Source organism: Vulpes lagopus, chromosome 20, assembly GCF_018345385.1.
Source record: "Vulpes lagopus strain Blue_001 chromosome 20, ASM1834538v1, whole genome shotgun sequence".
Classification (NCBI taxonomy): Eukaryota; Metazoa; Chordata; class Mammalia; order Carnivora; family Canidae; genus Vulpes; species Vulpes lagopus.
In genome coordinates, this window is record NC_054843.1 from 673,598 (window position 1) to 698,475 (window position 24,878).

General features: G+C 53.9%; 2 protein-coding genes across 9 annotated transcripts in view; one reads left to right on the forward strand and one right to left on the reverse strand.

The window, feature by feature from the left end:
• Positions 1–24,878, reverse strand: part of PCBP3 (poly(rC) binding protein 3) — a 245,684-nt gene that overhangs the window by 119,071 nt on the left and 101,735 nt on the right. The window lies entirely within an intron of this gene.
• On the forward strand, positions 10,180–24,263 carry LOC121479267 (collagen alpha-1(I) chain-like). Its single transcript, XM_041734741.1, has 2 exons — positions 10,180–20,251; positions 20,589–24,263. The coding sequence occupies exon 1, from the start codon at positions 13,700–13,702 to the stop codon at positions 14,939–14,941; it is 1,242 nt and encodes a 413-aa protein (XP_041590675.1). The 5' UTR covers positions 10,180–13,699; the 3' UTR covers positions 14,942–20,251; positions 20,589–24,263.

Sequence of the window (24,878 nt, forward strand, 5' to 3'; positions counted from 1 at the left end):
TGGAAAGCAAGGGAGGGAGGGAGGGGGGAGGGAGGGTGGGAGCGGAGTTTGTAAAGATTGTCACTCAAATCCTTCATAACCATACGAATTTGTTTGTCTTCTTGACTTTTCAGTCACAGCTTCCCAGGATCGCACCGGACTCACCCACTGCCTTTCCTTAGATGTTTTTCCTTCATAAATGTTACAGCTACGGTGCGGGTTGCCGTGGGGGGGGAGGGGGCAGAAAGAAAAAAAAATTTACAGCAAAAAATAAATAAATAAATAAATAAATAAATAAATTAATTAATTAATTAATTAATTAATTTTACGGCTATGTATTGATGCACATAAAAGTTCACCAATTTGGGGGATCCCTGGGTGGCTCAGCGGTTTAGCACCTGCCTTTGGACCAGGGCGTGATCCTGGAGACCCGGGATCGAGTCCCATGTCAGGCTCCCTGCATGGAGCCTGCTTCTCCCTCTGCCTGTGTCTCTGCCTCTCCCTCCCTCTCTCTCTCTCTCTCTCTCTATCATAAATAAATAAATTAATTAAATAAATTAATAAATTAAATGAATAAATAAATAAAATTAAATAAATAAATAAATAAATAAATAAATCTTAAAAAAAATTTCACCAATTTATCTTTTTTTTTTTTTATTTTTTACCAATTTATCTTCTTGGAGGATTGAAACTTAGCAGAACGAAGTATCTTCGTCCAATTTAACGTGCTTTATCTTTTTCTTAAAAGCAACGTTGCGAGGCCTGCTTTCCGGGGATTAGCGTTTGCTTAGTGCCCTTCCCATTAGTGCATTTCCTGTTCCTGGGTCATTTTTTAAAATAATCTGAGTTTTGCCTCTTGATAGAGAAATATAACATAGATTCGAATGAATCCCTACATTAAACTCTTGCCTTCTATGTTTTCTATGATTTCTAATTTTTTCCCTTCCATCCTACCTTTTGGTGACCTAATCAGGTTTCCTTTGTTCCAGGGCTTTTCCTCTACGAGATCTGAAGTTGTCCGGTCTGTGCCCTGCCTGGTGGCTGGTAGCGGATGGTGAGCACGCTTCGACGCACGCTCACGTAGCCATGGGCTCACGCGGTGCCCACTGCTCCCCTGAAAGACGTGGGGTTCAGGAAACGTGTACTTTTCTCCTTATCACCATGTAACTACACGCACGTGAGACTGTTTTCAACTATTAATCTGCATAGCAGCACACATCAGAGATTACTCAGAGCTACCTACGCGCCTCGCTGGATTATCATCATCACAGATGGTTATTTTCACTTTGTCAGGCTCAGGGGTGAGTCTCGTAACCTCCGAGGCCTTGACGGTCCATCTGAAAATACTTTTCCTCTTTCTTTCTATTTGCATCTAGTCTGGCTATGTCCAAAGTCTCAGGTTTAGAATCATTGTTCCCAAGTACGTTGAAGACGCTGGTCTAATTAATTCCAGGTGACAAACTGATCATTGAGGAATCCAAGCCAGCTGCACAGCGACCCCGGCTCCTCCTGCTGACGACTTCTGGGGTTTTCTTCTCTTTGCCTGGATTTTTGCAGAACACACGCAGGCAACGTGGTTTCTCACTTCTGCTCAACACTTGCCGTCTGATGGGTTCTGGGCTCTGAAAGTGTTCTCTTCCCATCACTCTTCCTCAGCTTTCTCTGTTTCTCCTTTTCAGACTTCTGTGAGACGGAAAACGGAGCTTCTCCATCTCCCTGGGGTCCTGTTCTCCGACACCTCTCAGTGCTTGAAGTCAGGATTCCACGATAATTCAGCCCCCCCCCCCGCACCCCCGATCTGCCTTCCGGAACAGCTCCGGGTCCTTTAGGTCCGCCTTCTGGAATAGTCCTAGGTTTTTTTGGTCCAATCTCTCACTCTTTCTTCATTTCTGTCTGTTCTGACTCAAGCCATCCTGATTGTTCTGCTTTGACTTTTACTTTCTAAAATCTTTGGTGGTTTCTTGTGAAGGAGCAATGTTTTCTGAGTTTTCTTTCTTCTCTTCGCGCCATTAACTCATCCCTCGTGCATCATCTTTTGTTGAGTTTGGTACTTTGGCTGTCGGTTCTCCTGCCCATGCCCACAGTTCTACCTTTAGGAGCCTGCTCTGCCTGCTGTGGACGCTAGTCTGCCTCTGGGGCCGAGGGCACGTGCCAGCATCATGTTTTCTGGAGGAGCTCCCTGCCCCTCCGTGGAGCGGGTGGCTGCCGGGACACGCCGCGGGACTGCCCTGGCCCGGGGCACACACTTGCAGTGGGAACCGGGTGCACACACCCCTGACCTTGCTGCACACGCCGCGGGGGCTGGAGGGGCCGCCTGCCCTGCTCCTCTGCAACCCTGGCGTCCACTGATCCTCAGCCGAGCGTCTGCGTCCTCGTTCTTCTCTGCGTCGGGCCTCTCCACTTGTCTTTGCGGATGTTTGACTCCACAAGCATTATCTGTTTCTCTCTTAATAATTCATCAAAATGTCTGATCCTTTGACTCCACTTGTCCCTGTTTCCTTCCAAGGCAGCAATTTCTGCATTGCTGCTATCTTAAAATTCTGCCTTTGGGGGTTTCTGGTCCAGGGTGACAGCAGGTGAATGCTCTCAGGTACCCGTCCTGCTCCAGGCTGCAGAAGACTGGTCTGCGGACTGATCTACACAATTTTTTTTTTTTTTTTAAAGAAACTCCTATTTAGGTTTTCTTTTCACAGCCAGTTGACAAACTACCCAAAGTCTAGAAACACCCTCTGTAAAGATCTGGTGGCTAAAATGACCAACAGCCCGGATCTGGAGCCCCGAGTTTGGCCCCCTCTGCTTCCCGGTCTGGCCCCGGGAGGGGTGGCCCTCACAGGTGCACGCTGAGGGCCCGGGGCGAGGCCGGGCTGTGGCTGGAGCGGGCCCGGCTCAGGGCTCAGGGCCGGCTGGGACTGAGGCGTAGCTCACGACCAGATGGGGCCGGAAATGAAGCGCTTCCCACCTCCAGGAGCGGAGCCGAACCAGCAGTGGCTTCGTATTTACTTAAAACTTACCCTGCAATTTCCCTGTTGTCTGTAATTACCCTGTGTCACCACACAGCTCTCGCCCTGCGGTTAACTGGCTGGCAGTTACCATGGCAACAGGAACCGGTCCCCAACTTGACAGAGTAGCTGTATTTTTAAAGATTTTTCTCAGTCGCGTTCTACTTTGACGGAGGTCGGTTCACAACGGGCCCGGCCGGGCCAGGGCCGGGAAGCCGCCGAGCCGCGGCCGCAGCACCCTCCGGACTCGGTCCTTCCCGCTCCCGGCTCAGGCCCACGCACTCGCGGCTCCTGCTCTCTGCGCGCTCGGCAGCCCCCTTTGTCCCGTGGCTTCCCTGCCCTTGCCTGGCAAAAGCCACAAGCCTGGGAGGCCTGACTCCGGCAACCACGCGTGTCCCCGAGCAGCCTCACGTCCCCGGGGCGGACACGGACTGCGCGGGCCCGCACCTCAGGCCCCACGCACGCGCCTCGCGCCTCCCCTCCTCGTCCGGCCAGGCCCCCCGAGCGCCCGACACCCCTGCGTGGATCGTACCCTGAACCCTGTACGTGCAACACGAGGGAGCCCCGCAATCCACGGACGGTGCGTTTCTCAGGGACCGCTGGTCCCCAAGCTGCCGAGGCTGGCCCGGCCCAGCTCCTGCCCCTGCCGGGCCCCACTCCCCTTGGCCCCGGCCCCCAAGCGCTCCGGAGCTGCCCTCTCTGCCCCCTTCTCCCGCACCCGCCGTGGCCTGTGGCGTCTGATGCCCTGCCCAACGACGTGCAAGCCGCTGCTGACCGGCTTGGATCCCCGCCCTCCCACCCGATGGCAACTGAAGGCAGGGGTGGCATCAGCCCTGCTCCCCTGTGGCCGTCCTCTCCATCCCGTGGCTCAGACCCCTGCCGCCCACCCAGCCAGCTGCGAGAGGACGCGGGACCCTGTCCTTGCTCCCCTGCTCGGTCCTGACGCTCCCCTGCATGAACCCCACCCAGGTCTGTGCCGCCAGGCGCTTCCCCCAGCCCGGGGCTAGTCCGGCCACTCTGTCCTCAGCAGCTGCCCGAAGGTCCACGGTGCGCCCTGAACTGCCGGCAGCCGGCACGCAGGACAGCTCCGTCCCAGCCCTCGTGGTCTCTCCGGCCGGCCTCACACTTGCAGTGGCCCCGCCCCCCCACCATCCGTCTCCTCCTCCACGCCAGGAGGTCCCTGCTCTGGCCCAAACACACCCACTGCCTCCTGAGCACCACCTGCCCAGGACGCAGGCAGCAGCGCCTCCTAACACGCCCCTGCCTCCCACAGGGCCCCGAGTGCCTCTGCTCCACCCAGAAGCCAGAACGACCTTGCAGGACCCTAACTCCGCTCTGGGCTCCTCTCCCACTCGGAGCAAAGGCTCTGACGCTGGCTCAGGCCGTCCACCTTCACCTCTGCCCCCGGCAGTTCCCTCCGCCTGGAGGGCTCCTCTCCATCCTTCACTCCCTCGCACCCTGACTGAAGGGGCACTTTCTCAACGAGGCCAACTCATGCCCCTGCTGGTCACCAATCACCCCAACTGTGCACACCTGTACTCACGACACAATAACCTCCAGCTGGGCACACGCATGTACACACGATGACCCCTGATCACACACGTGCACATGCACACTAACCCCACCTTTCACACCTGTGTACACATATACCCTAACTTCCAGCTGTGAACACCTGTGTACACACGCAGGCTGAACCCCAACTGTGCACACCTGCATATGCACATACACACTGGAGCCCAATGTGACCCATGCGGGTACACACGGTAACGCAGTCACACCCAGTGTATGCACTAGCACACACAAATGCACGCGCTCACACCTGCTCTTGCTTCTCCTTTCTGCACAAAGCCCATCACCCTCTGTTTTCTTACACGTGCAGGCTACCTGGGACGGCGTTCCCAGGCTCTCACCCAGTCCAGACCAGGGCCCAGCACAGGACATGTGTTTGTCCCACCTGCCGAGTGGCTGCTGAACCTGTGACAGCGATCCGGCTCTTCCGTTCTCATTCTGAATCATTCCTAACATCAATTCTGACCTGAAGCCCCCTTTGCCATCACTAGGTTTCTGACCTGGAGACAACTGCATGCGGCCGGAGAAAGAGGAAGCATTCTCCGTAGGTGAAGAGCGACAGTCACCACACACTCCGGACCGCGTTACTGAAGGAATACGTCGTCTCTCTACAAAGTACCCTGTTAGGGGAAGTGCACAGACTGAGAAGCAGGTCTGCATCCGAGAGGCCGGTGACACCAGCCGGTGGAGCTCATCCGGTCAGGAGGCCCTCTCCATCCACCCACGGCCAAGTGAGGTTAACGGGAGTCGGGGTGCAATTCAAGGTTAGGAACCTCAAAAGAAATAGTCAAGCAAAGGGAGCAACCAGAAGTGAGGATGAGGCCGCGAGTCCACGTGAGAGAAGGGAGGGTCAAGATCTGGGCTGAGGTGGGTCAACCAACAGGCACTGAGGTCGGGCGCAGGCAGGGCACAGGTGGGCAAAGCGGGCCAGGGAGGCAGGGGTCACAGGTGAGTCATCGTCTGGAACAGGACGGGGCCGGGCAGGCAGGTCACCAGCAGGGGTAGACGAGAGAGTACCTGGGAGCGTCTCCTTCTCCCGGCCTGTGGACGCCTGTCCTGCCAGCCCACCTGCTTCCCCGAGGGTGAGGACACTGTCCATCATCTACCAAAAAGCAAGGGAAAAGCGTCACGTTATCAGACAACTCAGGAAGGCCAACATTATGGCATCCCCCGAAATCCTGCTCGACCCCAAATCCTTATCATCCTCACACGTGGGGTTTGCAGGCGCCTTGTACACTTGGAATTCGGTGCGTGTCCATCAGTGATTCAGAGGAGACACCATGTACCCCTGAATGCTCCCCCCTCCCCCAAGGGTGCCCCCAACCCTTCCCACCTCTGCTCTGGTCGACTCAAAGACCTTCACCCTTTACTTGCAGTGAGTGTGCCCTGAGGTACATCTCAAAGCTTTGACCGTTTGGTGTGGCTTTTGACTCACAGCAGGCTGTCGGAATGGTGCACACACACCCACGCTTCAAGTGGGGCGACACTAAGGAGCCCCGTGCGCTGCGGGCCCCAGCCGAGCATCACCATCCACGTAATGGAGCAGAGCGACTGAGGAGGAGGCCCGCTCCTGCGTGGCCATTACCCGCTCGGCAGGCCTCCCGGGGGCTCCAGCTAGGCCGATGCCCCCCACCCCCCGGGAAGCAGCCTGGGTCTTGGAGGTTCCTCAGTGGAATCCAGGTGGCAGGGAACCACTTCCAGAAAAGCCCGATGAAATCCCAAGAGCTAGTGATTTTCCTGATCATAACTAATGAGTTACGTTCCAGAAAGAACATGCAAAATCAGGTTTACAACAGTAGATTACTGGGTTTACAAAAACACGCAAAATCTGTAAAAGGCTAAGAAAGCGACGCTTCCCGAGCGCCTGGTTATTTCCAAGCACTTGCGCCTTCGCCCTGCTATACCTCGTATCTGCCGGCTACGAAGCAGGAGCTGCTACCATCGTCTTGGTAGAGGATGGGCCAGGCTCAGAGAGGGAAAGCACTTGCCACGGTCATGGGCCCGGGGATCTTCCTGGGGAGATCCAGAGCAGCTCTCCCGGGACCCATCCAGGGGGGCTGCTGGCCTCTGGGTCCCGCGTGCTCTCGTGGCGGAGGCAGGAGGTACGATTCCTTCAGAGCTGTGGGTGAATTTAGGACGCGCCGCTATTTACAGCATCTTAATGACTGTGATTCCGTGTCCCGTCCATGGAGGAGCGGCAATGAGGCTCTGCTGTGCTCTCCAAAGTGGGGGTGAGTCACTTCACCTCCTGGCTCAGGCTCTCAAACTTCGCCACATCCCTACGCCGTGAGCTTGGAATAGGCTTAGCACACGTGTAGATGCTTTTATTAACAATATTAACGATGAAGACTCTTGTTGGTCATGGGCGGTCCTCATAACTCTTCAAAGCCACAGATACTTAAATACAGAGTAAAAATGTAGACAAGCAATGAAAAAGAAGACTCCTACTACTTCTGGGCTCGCAGCCCCTACTAGCGCTCCTGGTGGGCCCATCAGAAACCCCGTGTGCGCGTGGGAGGACAGCGCATGTGCCTTCTGCTGCACCTGGCATATTACTCTTTACATCGGCACATCCTAGAATTTGTTTTTTTGTTTTTTTTTAATTTTTTTTTTTTATTTATGATAGTCACAGAGAGAGAGAGAGGCAGAGACACAGGCAGAGGGAGAAGCAGGCTCCATGCACCGGGAGCCCGACGTGGGATTCGATCCCGGGTCTCCAGGATCGCGCCCTGGGCCAAAGGCAGGCGCCAAACCGCTGCGCCACCCAGGGATCCCCTAGAATTTGTTCTGAATCAGCACGTTTAGAGGCACCTCAGCACAAGAAGCGAAATCCTGTACATTTCTTTATTCCAGAGAATGTGACCGAAACCTTGTCCATGCAGGGCTCTGCGACCGGCAGCCCGTCCAACCCGTGGGAGCCCCCCTCTAGCCAGTAGACGTGCGATTTACTTTCAAACATTCGATTTTCGGCAGAGTGAGGGGTAAAAATATTCCCTGGGTTTAATTATTTAAGACTCTGACTGGGAAGGTCTTCACGGAGGCCGGGAGGGGGGGGTCTGTTTCATGCTTCCCGAACCCCGTGCGTGGAAGGCTCCCTCGCGGCCTTCGTCCATCAGGCAGAGCTGGTGACTCACCAGGGATGACGTGGAGCTGCCGTGTGTGCGGCCTCCCCCACTGCCCCGTGAGAGCTGCTATCCGGCTATTTTTAGTTCTTTTACTGCCAGTCCCCGAACAAAGTCCTTAAATCCCTACATGCTGACGACCTGGTCCGAGAGGGCACAATGCGCACGGACAGCCTCCTCCGTCGGGCTACCCTGTCCAGGTCTGCAATACTCCGGAGCTGCCCCTGCCCCCTTCCTTCCCTGTGCCCCGAGCGTCCGGGGACCGCTGCCAGGCTTGCTCTGTCCTCCTACCCTCTGACCCGCCGTCCCACCTGTCTCCGTCACCACGAGGGTCTTTCGGCAAGTCTCCACACCCCCGAAGCCCTCGCATGTGTGAAAATGCATCATCGACAATCTCCTTCTTTCCTTAGGCTTGTGGATACTTCGCTGCACTGGCCGGGAAGCCGCTGTGGGAACACGAGGCCAGGCCTTCGGTCTCCTTTATAAACGACGCAGACAGAAATAGAAAAATGGGTAAAAATTGAGAAAAGCACTTCACAAAGGAGAGATCCACATGAGCAGCAAACACATGAGGAGGTGCTCGGTCCCGTCGGTAATCGGAGACTCGCAAACCCCGTGGGGCGCACTCGCCGGACCGCCCGACACGCCGCAGCCTGGCAGCACCCGCCGCGGGCCACCGTGGGGTCGCGAAGCCTGTGCCGTGCAGGCCAGCGCGGACCTGCGAGGGTGATGGCAGTTCTGAGCTCTTGCCCCGCGACCAGAGGTCACCGGCAGCTGTCACGGGCGGGGAGTACGGCAGGTCAACAGCGCAGAGACGTAAAGGGGCCGAGAGGAGAGTGGGCTCCGGGCGCCTGCACGTGACGAGGGGCCCACGCGAGCGCCGAGGCGGGTGCGCTCCCCGGGTCGGCCGGGGCGGAGCAGGGAGCCGTTCTCGGGGGCACGTCCTCGCCTCTGGCTCTTTCCTCACCAATTTATGGACCTTGAGAGGCTCGGGGCGCGCTGACCTGACGGACGGTGACGGCGCAGCCGAACGCCCCGAGGACACGAGGACGGCGCGGCACGAGCATCTTTCAGGACACGGGCCCCACGGGGGAACAGAGCGTGACGGAGACGCCACCTCCCCGGCCTCTCTCACGACACTCGGGCGTTGGGCCAAATCCCGCGGATGACGACGGTCGCTCCATATGGTCTGGGGCTCCCGGGAGAAAGCACCATCAGGAGCGCCAACGGGCCACGCCGACGTCCGGGACGGGGATGCGAGTCAGACCACGACGAGACCCCTCTCGTGGGAGGCAGGACCCATCATGCCACCCACATGTTTTCTTTGCTGAAGTGCATATCCAAGTCTCTGGTCACTTCTTTTCAAAGATTTTATTTATTTATTCATAGACACAGGGAGAAAGAGGCAGAGACCCAGGCAGAGGGAGAGGCAGGCGCCCTGCGGGGGGCCCGACGCGGGGCTCGATCCCGGGTCTCCAGGCGGCACCAAGCCGCTGAGCTGCCCTCTCGGTCATTTTTAACTACGTTGTTGGTGTCCTTAGTAGCGCACTTTAGGAGTTCCTCGTACTTCTGACTGCTCTAGATTTGCAAATGTTTTCTCTCACTCTGTGGCTTTTCTTTCCATTCCCTTAACAATGTCTTTCGGAGAGCAGATAATTTTGAAGATTTTACATTTAATGAAATACAATTTAGAAGTTTCGTCATCCGTGGATAATGCTTCTTTTGACATAATTAAGAAAACTTCTGCCTAATGCAAGGTCACCAAAGAATATTTCATGCTTTCTTCTTGATGTTTAGTAATTTTGAGTTTTAGATTTCTGATTTCCTTTAATTTTATATATGATGGTAGATATGGAAAAAATTTTATATATGATGGTAGATATGGAAAAAATTTTATATATGATGGTAGATATGGATCAAAGTTGATCTTTTTTTCTTTTTCGCATCTGAATGTACAATTATTCCAGCACCATTTTTGACAAAAGTGTCCCTTTCCCCACTAAATTGCCTTGGCCCTGTTGTTGAAAATTATCTGACTATATATGTGTAAGTCTATTTCCGGACTGTCTATTCCGATCCATTCTTCTACTTGCTGTCTAAACGCCAACATCACACTGTCTCGATGACTATGGCTTGCAAGAAGTCCCGAAATCAATAGTGCTAGTTGTCAAATTTCTACCAAAACCCCTGCTAGACTTCTGAGAGTCCACTGAACCTATGGATAAACCCGATGAGAATTAACATCTTAACCGTATTGAGCCTTGGAACCGTAAACAGGTTTATTCTCCACTTATCTGTGTCTTCAATACTTCCTCTCAGCAATGTTTTGCAACTGAGAATATTTTTTTTCGATTTCTAATTATTTGTTGCTAGTATAGAAAAATACAATAGATATTTGTAGCTTTTTTTTTAAGATTTTATTTATTTATTGAGAGAGAGAGAGAGAGAGAGAGAGGCAGAGACACAGGCAGAGGGAGAAGCAGGTTCCATGCAGGGAGCCCGACGTGGGACTCGATCCCGGGTCTCCAGGATCACGCCCCGGGCTGAAGGCGGCGCAAACCGCTGAGCCACCAGGTGCAGCTTTGCAGCTTTGCATCCTGCAACCTTGCTAAACACACCTGTCCTAGCTTCCTTATGTGGATTCCAGTGGGGCGTTCTTCACAGGCAAACATGCTGATGGAGAAGACAGTAAGACAGTCTTACTTCTTCCTTTGCGGTTTCAATGCCTCTAATTTTATTGAACCTAACAGAACCTCCTGGAAAATATGAGAGTATGTTTCCTTGGCATCTTCCTGGTTGCAGGGGAACACGTTCACTTCTTTACCATTATTACTGCGGTGTTAGCTGTAGGATTCTCCGCTGAGGGGCTCCCTTCTAGTCCTGGGGCCCGGAAAGGCTTTATCTGGTCAGGTGTGGGACTTTGTCCGCTGCTTTTACTGCGCACATTGAGATGATCTGTGTTTTGTTTTCAGTCTGCTCATACGGTAAATCATACTATTGATTTTTAGAACGTACAAGATACTCTGCACTCCTGGGATAAATCCCAATTACTTTTTCTATACTTTGTATTCGATTTGCTAAAACCTTGCTAAGTTTTTGCTTATATTCACGAGGCATATTCGTCTACCGTTTTCTTCTAGTGTCATTGTTTGTTTTTGTTACTGGGCTCATCATGTCTGGCTCATAAGCTGAGTCAGGAAGTGTTCCCTCCTTTTTTTTTTTTTTAAGATTTTATTATTTATTCATGAGAGACAGAGAGAGAGAGAGAGAGTCAGAGACACAGGCAGAGGGAGAAGCTGGCTCCATGCAGGGAGCCCGATGCGGGACTCGATCCCGGGTCTCCAGGATCACGCCCTGGGCTGAAGGCAGGTGCTAAACCTCTGAGCCACCCAGGGATCCCCTGTTCCCTCCTTTTTAACTTTCTGGAAGAGTTTATATAGAATTGGGATCGTTTATTCTTTAAATATCTGGTAAAACTCACTAGTAAAGGCTTTCGGGTCTGGAAGTTTTTCCTGGACAAGAAAAGGAGGATTTCAATACAAATTCAATTTTTAAACATATATATAGACTTATTGGGACAATCAAGCTCTACTTCAATTAGCTTTGACTCTTTTCTTCCAAAGAGTGTAGACATATCATTTAAGCTAATGAATGTGTTGGCATTGGGCTGGTGATAGTAGATCCATTTCTTTCCTCTATCTGATCTGGTTAAAAGTTTACCAATTTTTATTGATTTTCTTAAATAACCACCATTTGCTTCCACCCATTTCCTCAATTGCTGTTTCTAGTCTATAATCACCGATTGCTACTACTGCCCTTATTCTGTTTACTTTAATATGATCTTCTTTTTCTGGCTCCTTAAGGTGAAAACTAAAATCACGAATTCGAGAGCTCTCTCCTTGCTAATAAAGTATTCAATGCTGCAAGTTTTCCTTAAGGTGATTCTCTAGCTGCTTCCCAGTTACTTGATATATTGCGCTTTCATTTTCATTCATTTCAAAATAGTTCTCATTTCTGTTTCACTTTCTTCTTGGGCCACGGGTTATTTGAAAGTACGTCATTCAGTCTGCAGGTACTTGAGGATCTTCCAGCTCTCTTAGTGATTTCTAATTTAACTCCATCGTGGACAGAGAGCAGCCTTGATGGGACCTAAAATCCTTTACATTTATTTTACGGCCCACAACAGGCTCTGCCACAATAAACACTTGTGCTCCTGCACATATCTAAACCCTCTTGACCCGCGTTCTGCCCCGTGCTCTGGCCCTCAAACACCTGGTCCTGGACAAGGAGTGTGGGGGCAGGGGAAGCACCTGGAAACTCCGTGAGGCACACCTCTACCTCTGTGAGGGACCACAGCAGGTCCAAGAGGCGCGTCTGGGGTGAACGACCACCACTACCTTCCTCTCCTGGGTCAGAAGCAGAAACTCACCGGGAAGACTGTGTATCCTAAAGGGATATGAGGGGAAATATGATCTCCTCCATGAAAGTTAGGCTTCCCAGGGGCGCCTGGGGGGCTCAGCAGTTGAGCATCTGCCTTTGGCTCAGAGCATGACCCTGGTGTCCTGGGATCGGGTCTTGCATCAGGCTCCTTGCAGGGAGCCTCCTTCTCCCTGTGCCTATGTCTCTGCCTCTCTCTGTGTCTCTCATGAATAATTTTTAAAAATATATATATATATGTTTTTTAAAAGTTAGACTTTCCAAAGAAAATATAAGAATCCGGTCATTTTGGCATAGGGGGAAGGCTTGATTGCTCCAGTATCTGGGGTCTGGACCTGCCTTACTTTAGCTAATACTTGGAAACTAATGGTAATGTTGAGAGGAAAACCCTCTCCTTAGTCTAAAGAGTTCAAACCTATCAGGAAGCCAAGTGAATGGGAGGGAAGGGACCTTCCGGGGCAAATAAGCCCAGTCTCTGCTATTTGGTAATTATGCCCATTTGATATATCAAACATAATGACCTCTCTCTCCTACTAGACGACTGTCCTATTTTTTCCTCAAATGTAAAACCAAATCCAAATATAGTTTATCAGAGGAAATGGACATAGTGAATTTAACTGCATTTGTCACCTAAAATATTTCACATGGTCACATGACCCAAGAAATGAACGGGGACCTGGGTTCACCCCACTCCTGACGGCCCCTCTATCACTTCTGACCCTGGGCCATGCACACAGCCCGTCCACCTCAGCTGGCAGCACACGGCCTCGCGCCCTTCCTGACTCACCTCCAAAACCTTTCCAGCATCTTCTATCCTGAGCCCACTCTGTTCCTACCACAGCTGCAGTTGTGCTGCACACAGTCCCCTTCCCGCCCCTGCCCACACTCTGTGGGGCTGGAGCCTCGTGGACTGACCACAACCTTCCACATGACTAAGGTGCTGGCCTCTCCCTCTCCTTGCCACTCGGCTCCAAGGCGCTGCACCCGCTGTGGCTGTGGTGGGCAGGACGGCCACCCTCTCCCGGTGGTGGCACTGGCTCCCTTCGTTCGGGGCAATATGCTGCTCTCCAAGTGCTCAAAGCTGCCGCTGACTTCCAGCCGCCCTCCACGCTGCTAATTAAGCTTCACGTTAACCAGAACCTCTGCGTCGTTACTGAACACCCACCATGTGCTCCAAATAGAAGTTGAGTGAATTCACCAACCACGTCTCCTGTGGAGCCCTGTGCGGGATACGAGCCCACTGTCTTCGCCTCGAGATACATCATCTACTGGACAAGAAGATGGGAAAAGCCTGATGGTACAAAATCCAAAGCCCGGTTCACGGCAACAGGAGCAGCTGTGCTAGGAGGAAGGTGCCCTTCGGGCCCCGGCAGCGGTGCAGATCCCTGGCTGGGCCAGGAGGAGGAACAAGCATTTCAAGCAGACAGGAGGACCAGTAAGGGCCGGGTGCTGGCACAAACACATCCACTTTCCTTTCTGTCTCCCAAATTTCCAGCAAGTAGAGCAAAGAAATGCGGAGAACAAACTGCTCATGGCCTCAAGCACAAGGCCCTTCTGCAAAAGCTCTCGTAGACAGTCGGATGGCTGGGTGTCATGAGGCCCCTCCGAGGTCCTTCCAGGGTGGAAGTGGGACAGGGGGACCCGGATGCAGCACACGGCCGGCGGGCGGAGAAGGGGACCCACGCAGGACCCAGAGGCCCCAGAGCCTCCTCTCTGCACCCGACGGGATGCTGGTTCCCACAGAGACGTGAGGCCCAGCCCAACCGAACTGCCACCAGCTGCCAGTCCCAGGGCCTAAGAGAGGATGGAGCGGAGGGGCGCGGGGGCCTCACAGAATTCGTGCACACGCCTTGGAGCACAGGAAAGACACAGCTGACCTCTTCGGGCAGAAGCGAACAGAGAGGAAGCGACACAAAAGCCAGGACGATATCCTGCCACAGGAGGAAAACACGAAAACGCGCCAGGAGGGAAGAGCATATGTTCAGAAATGCACACAAAAGGCCTCATCAGTCGCCTGACGTGTGCTCTCAGACGGAGAAGACGACGGTCGCTCGCGGGAGCGGCCGGGGGGCACGGGGCCAGCGGGCCAGAACAGAAAGGAGAGCAGACTACCAGAGCCTCGGACGCAGCCCCGAGAAACCGCAAGACACGGCGGGGGAACCGCGTGCGGGGTGGAGGGAGCCAGGGGGCCGGCGCCCCTCGCCTTCTAGGAAGTTACTGAACCGCCACGTGGGGGAACACTCCAGCTGCCCGGGGAGGTGGGGACGAGTCAAGACAGAGGCTCCCCGGGCCTGGCCGCCCGCCCTGCTCACGGGGACGTCCGGATGCCCTGGCGGGCGGTCAGAGCCCACGGCCCCCTCTGACCGCGGCCCGCGCTGTCACCCGCCCACTAGGTGTGGGCTCTGCATCACTCTCAGCGGCGGGGACGCGCTTCCACCAGCCTCAAATCCCAGAATAAACGTGGGAGCACGGGGGGAAAGGTGCCAGTGGCACCTGTGGTCCCAGGAGGCCGCAGCTGGCGCCCGGTGGGCGAGGGTGACAGCGAGGAGGGCGGGAAGGCGGCTGGGCCCAGCTCACATCTCCCACGCCGGGAGCGCGGCTGCTGGGAACACCCACCCTGAACTTCGGGAACAGCCCCCGCGGCCTCTTTCGGAGCCGTGCTCACCCGGAGCTCGGGCGGGTCAGTGGAGCAGCTGCGGGCCTGCAGGCGCGGCACGAGAGGAGCACGCGTGGGCGCCCGGCCCCGTCGGCCAGCCTGCAGGAGGAGGAACCCCCAGCTTCTCCCGCGGGTACGGCAAACCGCTTTCGAGCAGTCTTCGATGTTTCTTTTGCTAAACAAATTTAAATCTCCACAACTTCCCCCCGAGAAAAAGTCATACAGATACATTTCACTAAATCAAGTTGAATTGCCAGAAAACTATCACACAGGAATGTGATAATAATATACTGGGAATTTGAATAAATCTCCCTGCGAATGCATCTGCTTTGCAACCCTAAGAAACCACGACTGCATCCCACAGTCTGATGCTAAGTAACAAGAAACCCGCTAATGATTTTCACCGCGCGGCTGGAGCGCCTGCAGCGAGTTACCGGGACTGCAAAGCACGTCAGGACCGATATCCCACGAGTGAGCCCCTCGGGGGGGCAGAGATCTCGCCTTGAAGAGTCGGTGCTGGGGAGACAGTGGGGGGAGGCCTGCCGGGAGCCGGGGAGGCTGCTGGAACCGCCCCCACCGGGGCCAGGGCAGGCCCCACGCAGAGGGTCCCCACGGCCCTGGGGTCTCCCTGGAGAGCGGAGACGGTGCTCCCGGGGCGACTGTCAGAGAGCAGCCCGGGCGGCAAGCTGGCACGTCCAGGCGTGGTCGGGCAGTGTGGGGGGCAGCAGAGGCTAAAAGCAAGACTGCCAGAGGCCACCCCAAGACCCCGGGCTAAGCCGCTGCTCACACTGCAGCTCCGGAGCAGGCCGAGCACGCTTTCCCCTCCCTGGCCCCGTCCCCGCGCCTCTGCACGGCTCCGCCCGCCGGGGCCTGGCTGGGGTGACGCGGACACCCGGCGAACGCCCCTCACGGGGACCCGCGCAGACCCCGCTGTCACCCCAGCATATCCCTCCACCTCCCCCCGCCTCAGGCCCTTCGTTTATTAAAACGTGGATAAAAGAGCAGCCCCCGGAAGGCGCCGCGGGGCAGCGCAGAAGCCAGTCCTCGGCGGGTGACACGCGTGACCCAGTTCGCTCCTCGGGTCGGCCCAAAGCAGCGGAGCCAAACGGACAGGCCAAACGGAGCTTGGCTGCGCTGTTGGCGCCGACAGGCCGCGGGGACAGAAGCCGTCGCGTCCACCACGAGAGGAACGCGCGATCCGCACGGCGCCCTCACAGCAGAGCGTCCCGCCACGGCAAGGGACGGGGTTCTGCGGCGGCCGCGCTACGCCAAACCCAGAAACGTGCTGAGCGAGAGACGCCAGACGCGGCGGCCACGCAGCCCCGGGAACGCGCTCGGCACCCCCGGGCTGTGCGTTTTGAAATGGCTTCTCTCGGGCGGCGTGAATCACACCTCGATAAAGAAAAGGGGAAGCGGCCCCCTCGGAGCTGCTGCCAGGATCCAAAGGGAGCGTTAGGTCGGGGCGAGCGCGCGTCGGGATGGCGGGACGGGGGACGATGGGCGTGCAGGGAGGAGGGAGGGGCGCGGCGCCGGACACGCGGGGACACTGCGTTTTAGTTGTTCTCGTGAATTATGCGTTGTCCTTCCCCTTGGGTTTAAAACAACAAAGAAGCAGCTGTTAGTGATCCACGGGTTGGGGGGGGAGGCCCAAAGGGCAAGAAGCCTCCAAGTGGCACAGAGGCCTGGCAACACGCCCCGTCCAGGTCGACAAGAAGCCAGCCTCCCCTCCGGCCCGTTCAGTGGCCAACACGTGACTGGGACACGGGTTGGCACCTGCTGGGCCTGGATGCAGACAGGCCAAACCTCGGCCTGCCCAGGCGGCCACCCCAAAGCAGCACGGGCGGGCGGCTCAGTGGGCAGGTCCTGATTTCTCCCCATTCTGGAGCCTGGAAGCCTGAGGCCAGAGTGCCCACAGTCGGTGCGGGGCCCTGGTCCGGGCCTGCAGACGCTGCCTCCCGCCTGGGCCCTCACGCGCGGGACGAGAGAGCAGTGGTGTCCCCCGTTCTTACCAGGCCACACCCTCAGGACCCCACGCAGCCGTAACTATCTCTATGCAGGTGCCACGGCCAGACACGGCCACACAGCAGGGCAGGGCTTCAACAGACGGGTCCGAGGTGTGGGGAGGGGTATCCGGTCCCTGTCCCTGGTTTCTGAGAAGGAGAAGAGTCGCACCGTGATGAGCACAGGCCAGCTCAAGCCTGTCGGTGGCTCCGGGTCTGGCCGCACAGCGATTCAGTGGCTCTCGCCGTGTGGTCCCCTCCAGCCCGGCTGCGAGGCCACAGGCGATGCCGCACGAGGTGGGGGTAGATCCGGGGAACGGCGCCGGGGCGTTCCCAGGTGTGAAAGGCGTAATAACCTGCACCCAACACCGCTCACCGCCGCTCTTAGCTACTCCCGGGCAGTCTCCCTCGAGCGCCGACACGGCGGACATCATCGGAGTTTCCTCCCCACCGGTGACGTGAAGGAACAGAATGGCTGGCCCTTATTCGGCATGAATTATTTACTTCTTCTACTTTTTCTCTGACTCTGTTGGGGTCGTTCCTGGTTACTTTGGAGAAGGTCAGTGGTCCCCATGAAGTCCCCACGATGCAAGGCTGAAGCTGTGCCTCAGTTGGCGGCAAGGAGCACCCCCAGCCCACCAGGGAGCAGCCTGGAGGCAGGAGCCCCGACGGCTCTGGACAGCAGACCACCAAGGAGTGGCATCAGAAAACTTTCCATGAAAAAAAAAAGAAATAAAAAACTTTCCATGAGCCCGGTGCATCGTCAGAGGCTGCAGGGTGACAGCCCCGGTCTGTCCTCTGGCTGGGACACTGTGGCCACAGCTCTTCAGTGCAGTTGCTTGCTTGGCATCACCTCAGCATCGTCCTATTTATTTGTCTTGTCCTCCCTCTTTTTATTTTTTATTTTTTTTAAAGATTTTATTTATTTATTCATGAGAGACACAGAGAGAGGCAGAGACACAGGAGGAGGGAGAAGCAGGCTCCACGCAAGGAGCCCGATGCAGGACTCGATCCCAGGACTCCAGGATCAGGCCCTGGGTGGGAGGTGGTGCTAAACCGCTGAGCCACCCGGGCTGCCCTGTCCTCCTCTTTTTAGTTGTTGTTTCCACCAACTTCATTTCAGAAACATAATTTTTCTGCAACAAAAAATTCTGATCGCATCACTACCTCCTTTCAAGCAGCCAGAAGCCTGCGTTGGCCTGAGGCTGCACTGACGCCTCTGGAAAGGCCTTCAGAGCCCCGGCCTGGCCCCCCAGCCCCCGGGGGCGGTCAGCACAGCACGCACACACCTGGCCCCCGTGGGCACCAGCTCATACTGCTCCACCTCAGACAGGCACCCTGCTTTCCCCCACCCCTAACGCGCCGTCACCTCCAAGTCGACGACAGCTCCGCTCCAAGCAGGACTGAGTGCCGAGCGCGATCCCAGACCCCAGCAAAAATAAGCTGGCGTCAGACTTAGGCTGGAAGATGGCGAACTAGCTACGAGAGGCCCGGGCCGCCCCAGGGGCAGGGAGATCTCCAGGGCTAGGGCCGGTCTGGGTCAGGCTGGGGGGGCGGGGGGGCGGGGGAGAAGTGCATGTGCGTGCACGCGTGTGCAAGCCTGTGTGCAGGTGCACGCAGGGACACACAGGCATCTCCACACGTGCTCCTGTCTCGTTTGCAACAAGATGCCAAGCACGCACACTTTCAGCGGCATCTGGAAATTTGTCTAAATCTCTAATGCTCATCAACTCACAAAATCACATAAAATTTGTACAGTGTTTCTCTTAATTTTTCTTTAAAAAGGAATATCCTAGAAGAGGACAAGAGGCAGCTCTAGCTGCTCCCTGAAGCCTCACTGCAGCCCCTGCCGGCGCCAAGGCCGCCCCTCTGGGAAGCCAAAGCCGCTCCAGGCGCTGGGAGGAGCGGGTCAAGGTCAAGGTCACCCAGGAGACGGCGGGAGCCCGGACCCACTGAGGGGCCTGGCCAGGCCAACGGCAACCTTCAGGCCGCCTGAGCCGCTCTGCCTGCGTGTTCTCGGCGTTCGCCGCCAGCCTCAGTCCGGGCGGCCCAGACCCGGCCAGTGCCCCGCTGCCCGGCCCACAGGGGAAGGCGCCCACGGAGGGGGGCGGAAGGGCGGGGAGAGCTGGCCCGGGAGGCCCGGGAGGCCCCGGAGAGGCTCGCAGCTTCCCTCGGAGTGCGGAGTGCGGAGTGCTCCTGAGGGGACAGCGGCCCGGCCGCAGGCGAGGGTCTTCCCGGGGTGCCGGTCACTCGCAGAGCCCCCAGGGCCACGGCTCTCGGGGCTCAGCAAGCTGTCGCCGTCACGTGGCGTCGGTGCAGGGGCCCCATTCAGACCCCCCCAGGCAGGCTCACCCGCTCAGCACCAGGCGGGGGGCTCCTGCCCACACCCCGGGCGGGGGAGGCGGCCGCCCTCCAGAGCACGTCTCCCCCGAAGGGCCTCAAGGCTGCCCCCCCCACCGTCAAGGCGGGCGCGAGGCAGGGGGAAGGCCTAGCCCCCCCAAGTCCCGCCTGCCCGGAAGCCCTGGAAGGTCAGCGCTGCTCCTGGGTCCCCGCAGCTCCCGGGCCGCGCTCTCCTGGCGGCTCCCCGTGCAGGGCGCACGCCCCTGGGGGGACACGATGCGCGGGCGGGCAGGCTGTGTCTCGGGGAGCAGGGGGTGCACTCGCCGCCCAGCCCACCCTGGGCCCCCCCATCCAACCCAGGCAGTGCCAAGCCTCTGGGGCGCAAAGCGCACCCCTCCTCCCTCCCGGAGCACAGCGTCTCCGTGCGGCCCCATCCAGCCCCCGGGAAGCTCACATCTGCCTCCACACTAGTAATTATCACTTAGCAAACCCCGAACTATGACACCCCCCTCTCCCTCGCCAGAATGTGGCAAACGCAAACGAGCACGTTACAGCTTACTTCTGCATTCTGTAATTTTGTTTAAATTAAAAGCATGAAAACACCTTTAAGGTGGCCGGCCCCATGGCCCCCCGTGTGCCCGCGCCCTCCCAGGGGACTCTCCAGGGCTCTTCACCTGCCAGGGCGCACGCACGTCCACCAGATGCTCTACGAGCGCCCCGCCCCCTCCCCGGAGCTGGGTGTCTGAGAGGGGCTTCATGACGGCAGCAAAGGAACTAAAACAGCAAGGTCAGAAGAGCCCTCGGAGACACAGGAGGTAACGGTGGGCAGCACCTGGCCTGTGCCGCTCGTCGCAGTCATGAGTCTGCCCGACAGGAACCGCTCCTGCAGTGCGATACAGGGCAGGACGCTCCCCCGTAGAGTTCCACGTTCCCAGTAATAAAGCTCTTTTCCCGCGGCTACTGCAATAATGAAAACCGTTACGTAATTTGAAGCTAAACTAGTTGGCTGAACGCACACCGGGGCCAGCCTGCCATCTGCGAGCAAACCCCGAGTAAGGCAGGGCCCAACCGAGGCGAACAGTGACCAGACTAAGGCCTCCCGGGGCGCAGCAGCAGGGCAGGACGGACGCCCGACGAGGAGCCGCGGGGGTGAGAGACGGGCAGTTGGGCTGGACAGCGTGTCCGGGGCGCGCAGAGCGAGTGACCCAGGGCAGACGTGAAGCAGACCACACGCCCGAGGTCCAGCAGAGCCAAGGCGGGACGCCGGGCGGGGGGCCGTCCCCACGGGGCTGAGCAGGAGCACCCCTGCCCTTCATTCCTCTTCTGCGACAGCCACTCGCCGGGATGCTCCGCAGGGAACGCCTCACCCCTTCTACCCAGCTATCCTCTGAGTGGTCTAGGCAGAGAGCACAGGGGAGGGAGGGAGGGAGGGAGGAAGGGCCAGCATGACGAGATAAGGACAGGCTCTTGGACGGCTCCCCCACAGGGCAGCTCCAGCGGCAGGGGCGCGGCAGTGCGGGTCCCGTCCCCTGTCCCTGCGCTTCGGCACCAAAGGAGCCGCGTCAGAGTCCCGGGGCCCAGGGCCTCCCACGGCGCCCGGTCTGTGATCACTGAGCTGAATGAATGTCAAACAAATAAACTATCACCTACTTTGTCACTTCAACCAGAAATAGGGAAATGTGATTTCCCTCATTGGCAGGAACTGCCAAACCTCAGCTCCTCAAAATCCACTTCGGTAACAGAAACCCTCCTGCTGTCTGTGCCGTGTTGTCGGCTAAGCAGCTGGTTAGGGGAGGGCGGATTTAGACGCCTTTGCAGCTCAGTCCGCCCAAGAGTGACCCCACTGGGAAACTTGGAAATATGTGTCAAACTCGACAAAAAGCAAGCAAGCACTAAAGCAATTGGACACACACCGGTTTAAAAAAAAAAAAATTAACTAGACAAAAGCCTATAGCAAAAGAAAAGACGATGCTCCGGATGGGACACGGTGCTCAAAAACTAAGACACGGAAGAGCCTAGGTTGATGCTAATGCTTTGAAGGTGTGTGACAGTCTGGTGTAGGATGACGTGGAGATGGATCCACAGGGCTACGTCCAGCTGGGCCACTCCGAAGTTCCTGACCCACAAAAACTAAGGGATAACACATATTTGTTGTTTTAAGCCACTCAGCTGTGGGTTAATGTGTTGTTACACAGCAACAGAAAACAATACAGAGAGAGCATGGACGGGTGACATCTATGGAAAGAGAATTACAAAGCAGCCGGAGAACAAACGCGAGCTTCTGTCGGCAAAGTCAGGAGCTCCGCAGAGTTCCATGGAGAAGTCAAAGAGAACCCAGATCCGATCTGCAAGCAGGAGCCTGGAGGTGCTCTCAGGAGTAATGTCCCCAGTGGGCAGTAGAGTCTGCTCCAGGGGTGCTGACAGAGAAGAGGGACAGTGTGGCTCCGCGGGCAGTCACTGCATCCCTCACAACACGAAAGGCTCACAGCCCCACGGGACGAGCCATCACAGCAAAGCACACGTGGCTGCACACCCCCAGCTTCCCACCGCAGTCACCAGAGACAGGCATTCTCAAAACACAAACCTTACCCACCAACAAAGAAACAATATTGGGAGAAAACTGATGGGATGAAAGAGAGACATCAAATAGTATCAGAAGGGATCCCTGGGTGGCGCAGCGGTTTAGCGCCTGCCTTTGGCCCGGGGCGCGATCCTGGAGACCCGGGATCGAATCCCACGTCGGGCTCCCGGCATGGAGCCTGCTTCTCCCTCTGCCTGTGTCTCTGCCTCTCTCTCTCTCTCTCTCTCTCTCTCTGTGTGACTATCATAAATAAATAAAAATTAAAAAAAATAGTATCAGAATGGTCATCTGAGAAATCCTAAAGCAAACAATAGGCATTAGTTTATAGGTCCAAGGTAATGGACACCATAGTCCACACTTAACGGAGAAACAAGCAGACACCTTGAGAGAAAAATACTGTCAAAAACCTAAAATCACCTAAAACGTAGATGAACACAGCTTAAGAGCAAAGTTAGAAAATGAAGCCAGGGAACTTTCCAGAATACAGAGTGAAAGGAAAAAGAGAGACAGTGCAAAGATAATAATAAGAGTCCTGAAGTTCAGTTCTAAAAGGAATGAATGCAGAGGACCAATGAACAGTATCTCATTAAGTCTAGAAAATCCAGATGGAGCTCTAAAATTTCAACAGGGCAACACAGCGACATAGAATGCGAAGAGACAACGTAGTTCGGAGTGAAAATTCCTTCAGTGGAACTTTTTTAAGGGTCTAGATCAATATTCATAGAAACTTCTGATATATCTGGATTTATGTACCATTTTATGTTGTGTTTCCTGTTTTCCTTTTAAATCTCCTTTTGAGTCCTCTTTTAGATTTCTCCTTCCACTGATTTATACATGTTTTTTTCTTTTTACTTTTTACCCTAGAAATATAATCGTGAGTCCCTAAACTTATCAAAGTCTGACATCCTCACATCCACCCAAGCAACCCAAGGACCTTAAAACCCGCTAGTTCTACTCCCTCCCCTCTGACACCATGTATTTTAGTCCTACCACTCTTTGTTAACCCTGGAAGACATCTGCTTTATGGCTTTAAACATTTAATATGCACATGCATACAACTTTCTCGGTTTTTAATTTCTTCTTAAATCTCAAACCTTTTATATGAGACAACTTTCTTTCCTTCTAAAATAGAACCTTTAGAAATGCCTTTAATGAGGGCCTATAGGTACCAAGTTATCCCAGCTTTTGTTTGTATGCAAATGCGTTTATTTTAACCTTGCTCCTAAAAGATTCAGGATGCTGGATGATTTTTCTCCCACCACACGAAGACGGGACAAGGTCGTCCTGTCTCTGTTGGTACAGTTAAAAGTCGTCTGACGGCCTTACCACCTCTTCTTTCAACAATGTCTTTTTCTCTCTTAAGATCTTTTATCTTTAGTATTCTAGAGCCTGCCATATTTGGACACGGACGGATCTCTCTCCATTTTACCTAATTGGTATCTATAAAGGGTTTCTGAAACTGTAGAGTAGTGGCTTTCATCAGTTCTGGAAAACTGCTAGTCATTATCTCTTCAAATACTACTTCAACCCCGTTCCTCTCTCCTTTCTTTCTGGAACACCAATGAATTCTGTTATGTCTTGGCGATCTCTGTTCACGTCTCCTATCTTCTCTTTCATTGTTTATATCTCCTTGTCTTTGTGCAGCATTCTGGACAAGTGCTGTGAATTACAACAAAAGCCATAGAAGGATGGTGAATATGGAAAAGAGGTAACAGGAAGTGTAGGGTAAGAAAGTCTGATACGATGTAAACTGGGGTTTTTGAAGAAGACTAAAATGTGGCAGAAATAATATCTGACAAGATAAACAACATGAAATGCTAAAAAGAGCTCTTCCAGTAGAAGGATTATGGTATCAAACAGTAACTTGGATCTATATAAGGAAATGAGTCTTCAATTGCAGAAATTGAATTCACGGTTTAAAACTCCCCAACAAACTATGCTCAAATGGCTTTAATGAAAAATTCTAATAAACAATTAAGAAAGAATAGCAATTTCACACAAACACCCCCTGAAAATAAAAAAGGGAGGGAAAACTCCTTCACTCATTTTATGAGGTCAAAACTACCTTAACAGCAAAACCACATAAAGCATTTCAAGGAAAGAAAACTACAGACCAAAATCCCTCATGAATATACATGCAAAAGTCCTGAACAAAATCCCCTTTCTATAATACAGCGTAACTAAGCAGGACTTAACCCAGCAATGTTGGTTCAACATTCAAAATTTAACCAATGTAATTTAACCATTTTTATAGATTAAAAATGAAAAAAAAACATTATTTCAATAGATGTAGAAATGCATCTGACAAAATTCAAAGGCATTCATGATAAAAATTCTCCGCAAATTCCTTAACCTGACTGAAGACACCTATGAAATATCTATAGCTATCAGCAAAATTCATGGTGAGAAACTGAGTGCTTTCCCCCCAGGATCAGAAATAAGGCGAGGATGTCCATTCTTACCACCTCTAACCAGCATCACACTGGAAATACTAAGTAAATGCAATAAAAGAAGTAAAAAAAAAAAAATGAAGTTTTTTTTTTTAAAGAAAAGAGCTAATAAATTCAGTAATGTTGCAAGATACAAGATCAATATACAAATATCAGTTATATTTATATACATTAGCAAAAACATTCAAAATGAAATTAAGAAAACAATTACATTAACAATAGCATGGGAAATAATAAAATGTTTCAGAGTAAGTTTAACAGAAATGCAAGACGTACTGTGAAAACTACAAAGCACTGAAAGAAATGATGGAAGACCTAAATAAATGTAAAGATATCCTGTGTTCTTGGACTGAAACACTTCATATTTGTAACAATGCAATCATTGCCAAATTTCTATCTGCCTTCTTTTATAGAAATGGGCAAGCTGATCCTAAAATTCATATGGATTTGCAAAAAAAAAAAAAATGCCAACAGTCTTGAAAAAAAAGAACAAAGTTGAAGGACTCACACTTGCCAATTTCAAAACCTACTATAAATCTATAGGACTCAAGACCGTGTGGTACTAGCAAAAAGATATATATAGATGATGGATTAGATTTGAGATTTCAGAAATAAACCCATACATCTATGGTCAAATGACTCTTGACTGGGATGCTAAGACCATGCAACGAGTAAAGAACTGATTTTTTTCAGCACCTGGCCCTGAGACTGGTAGATATCCACATGCAAGTGAATGAATTTGGAC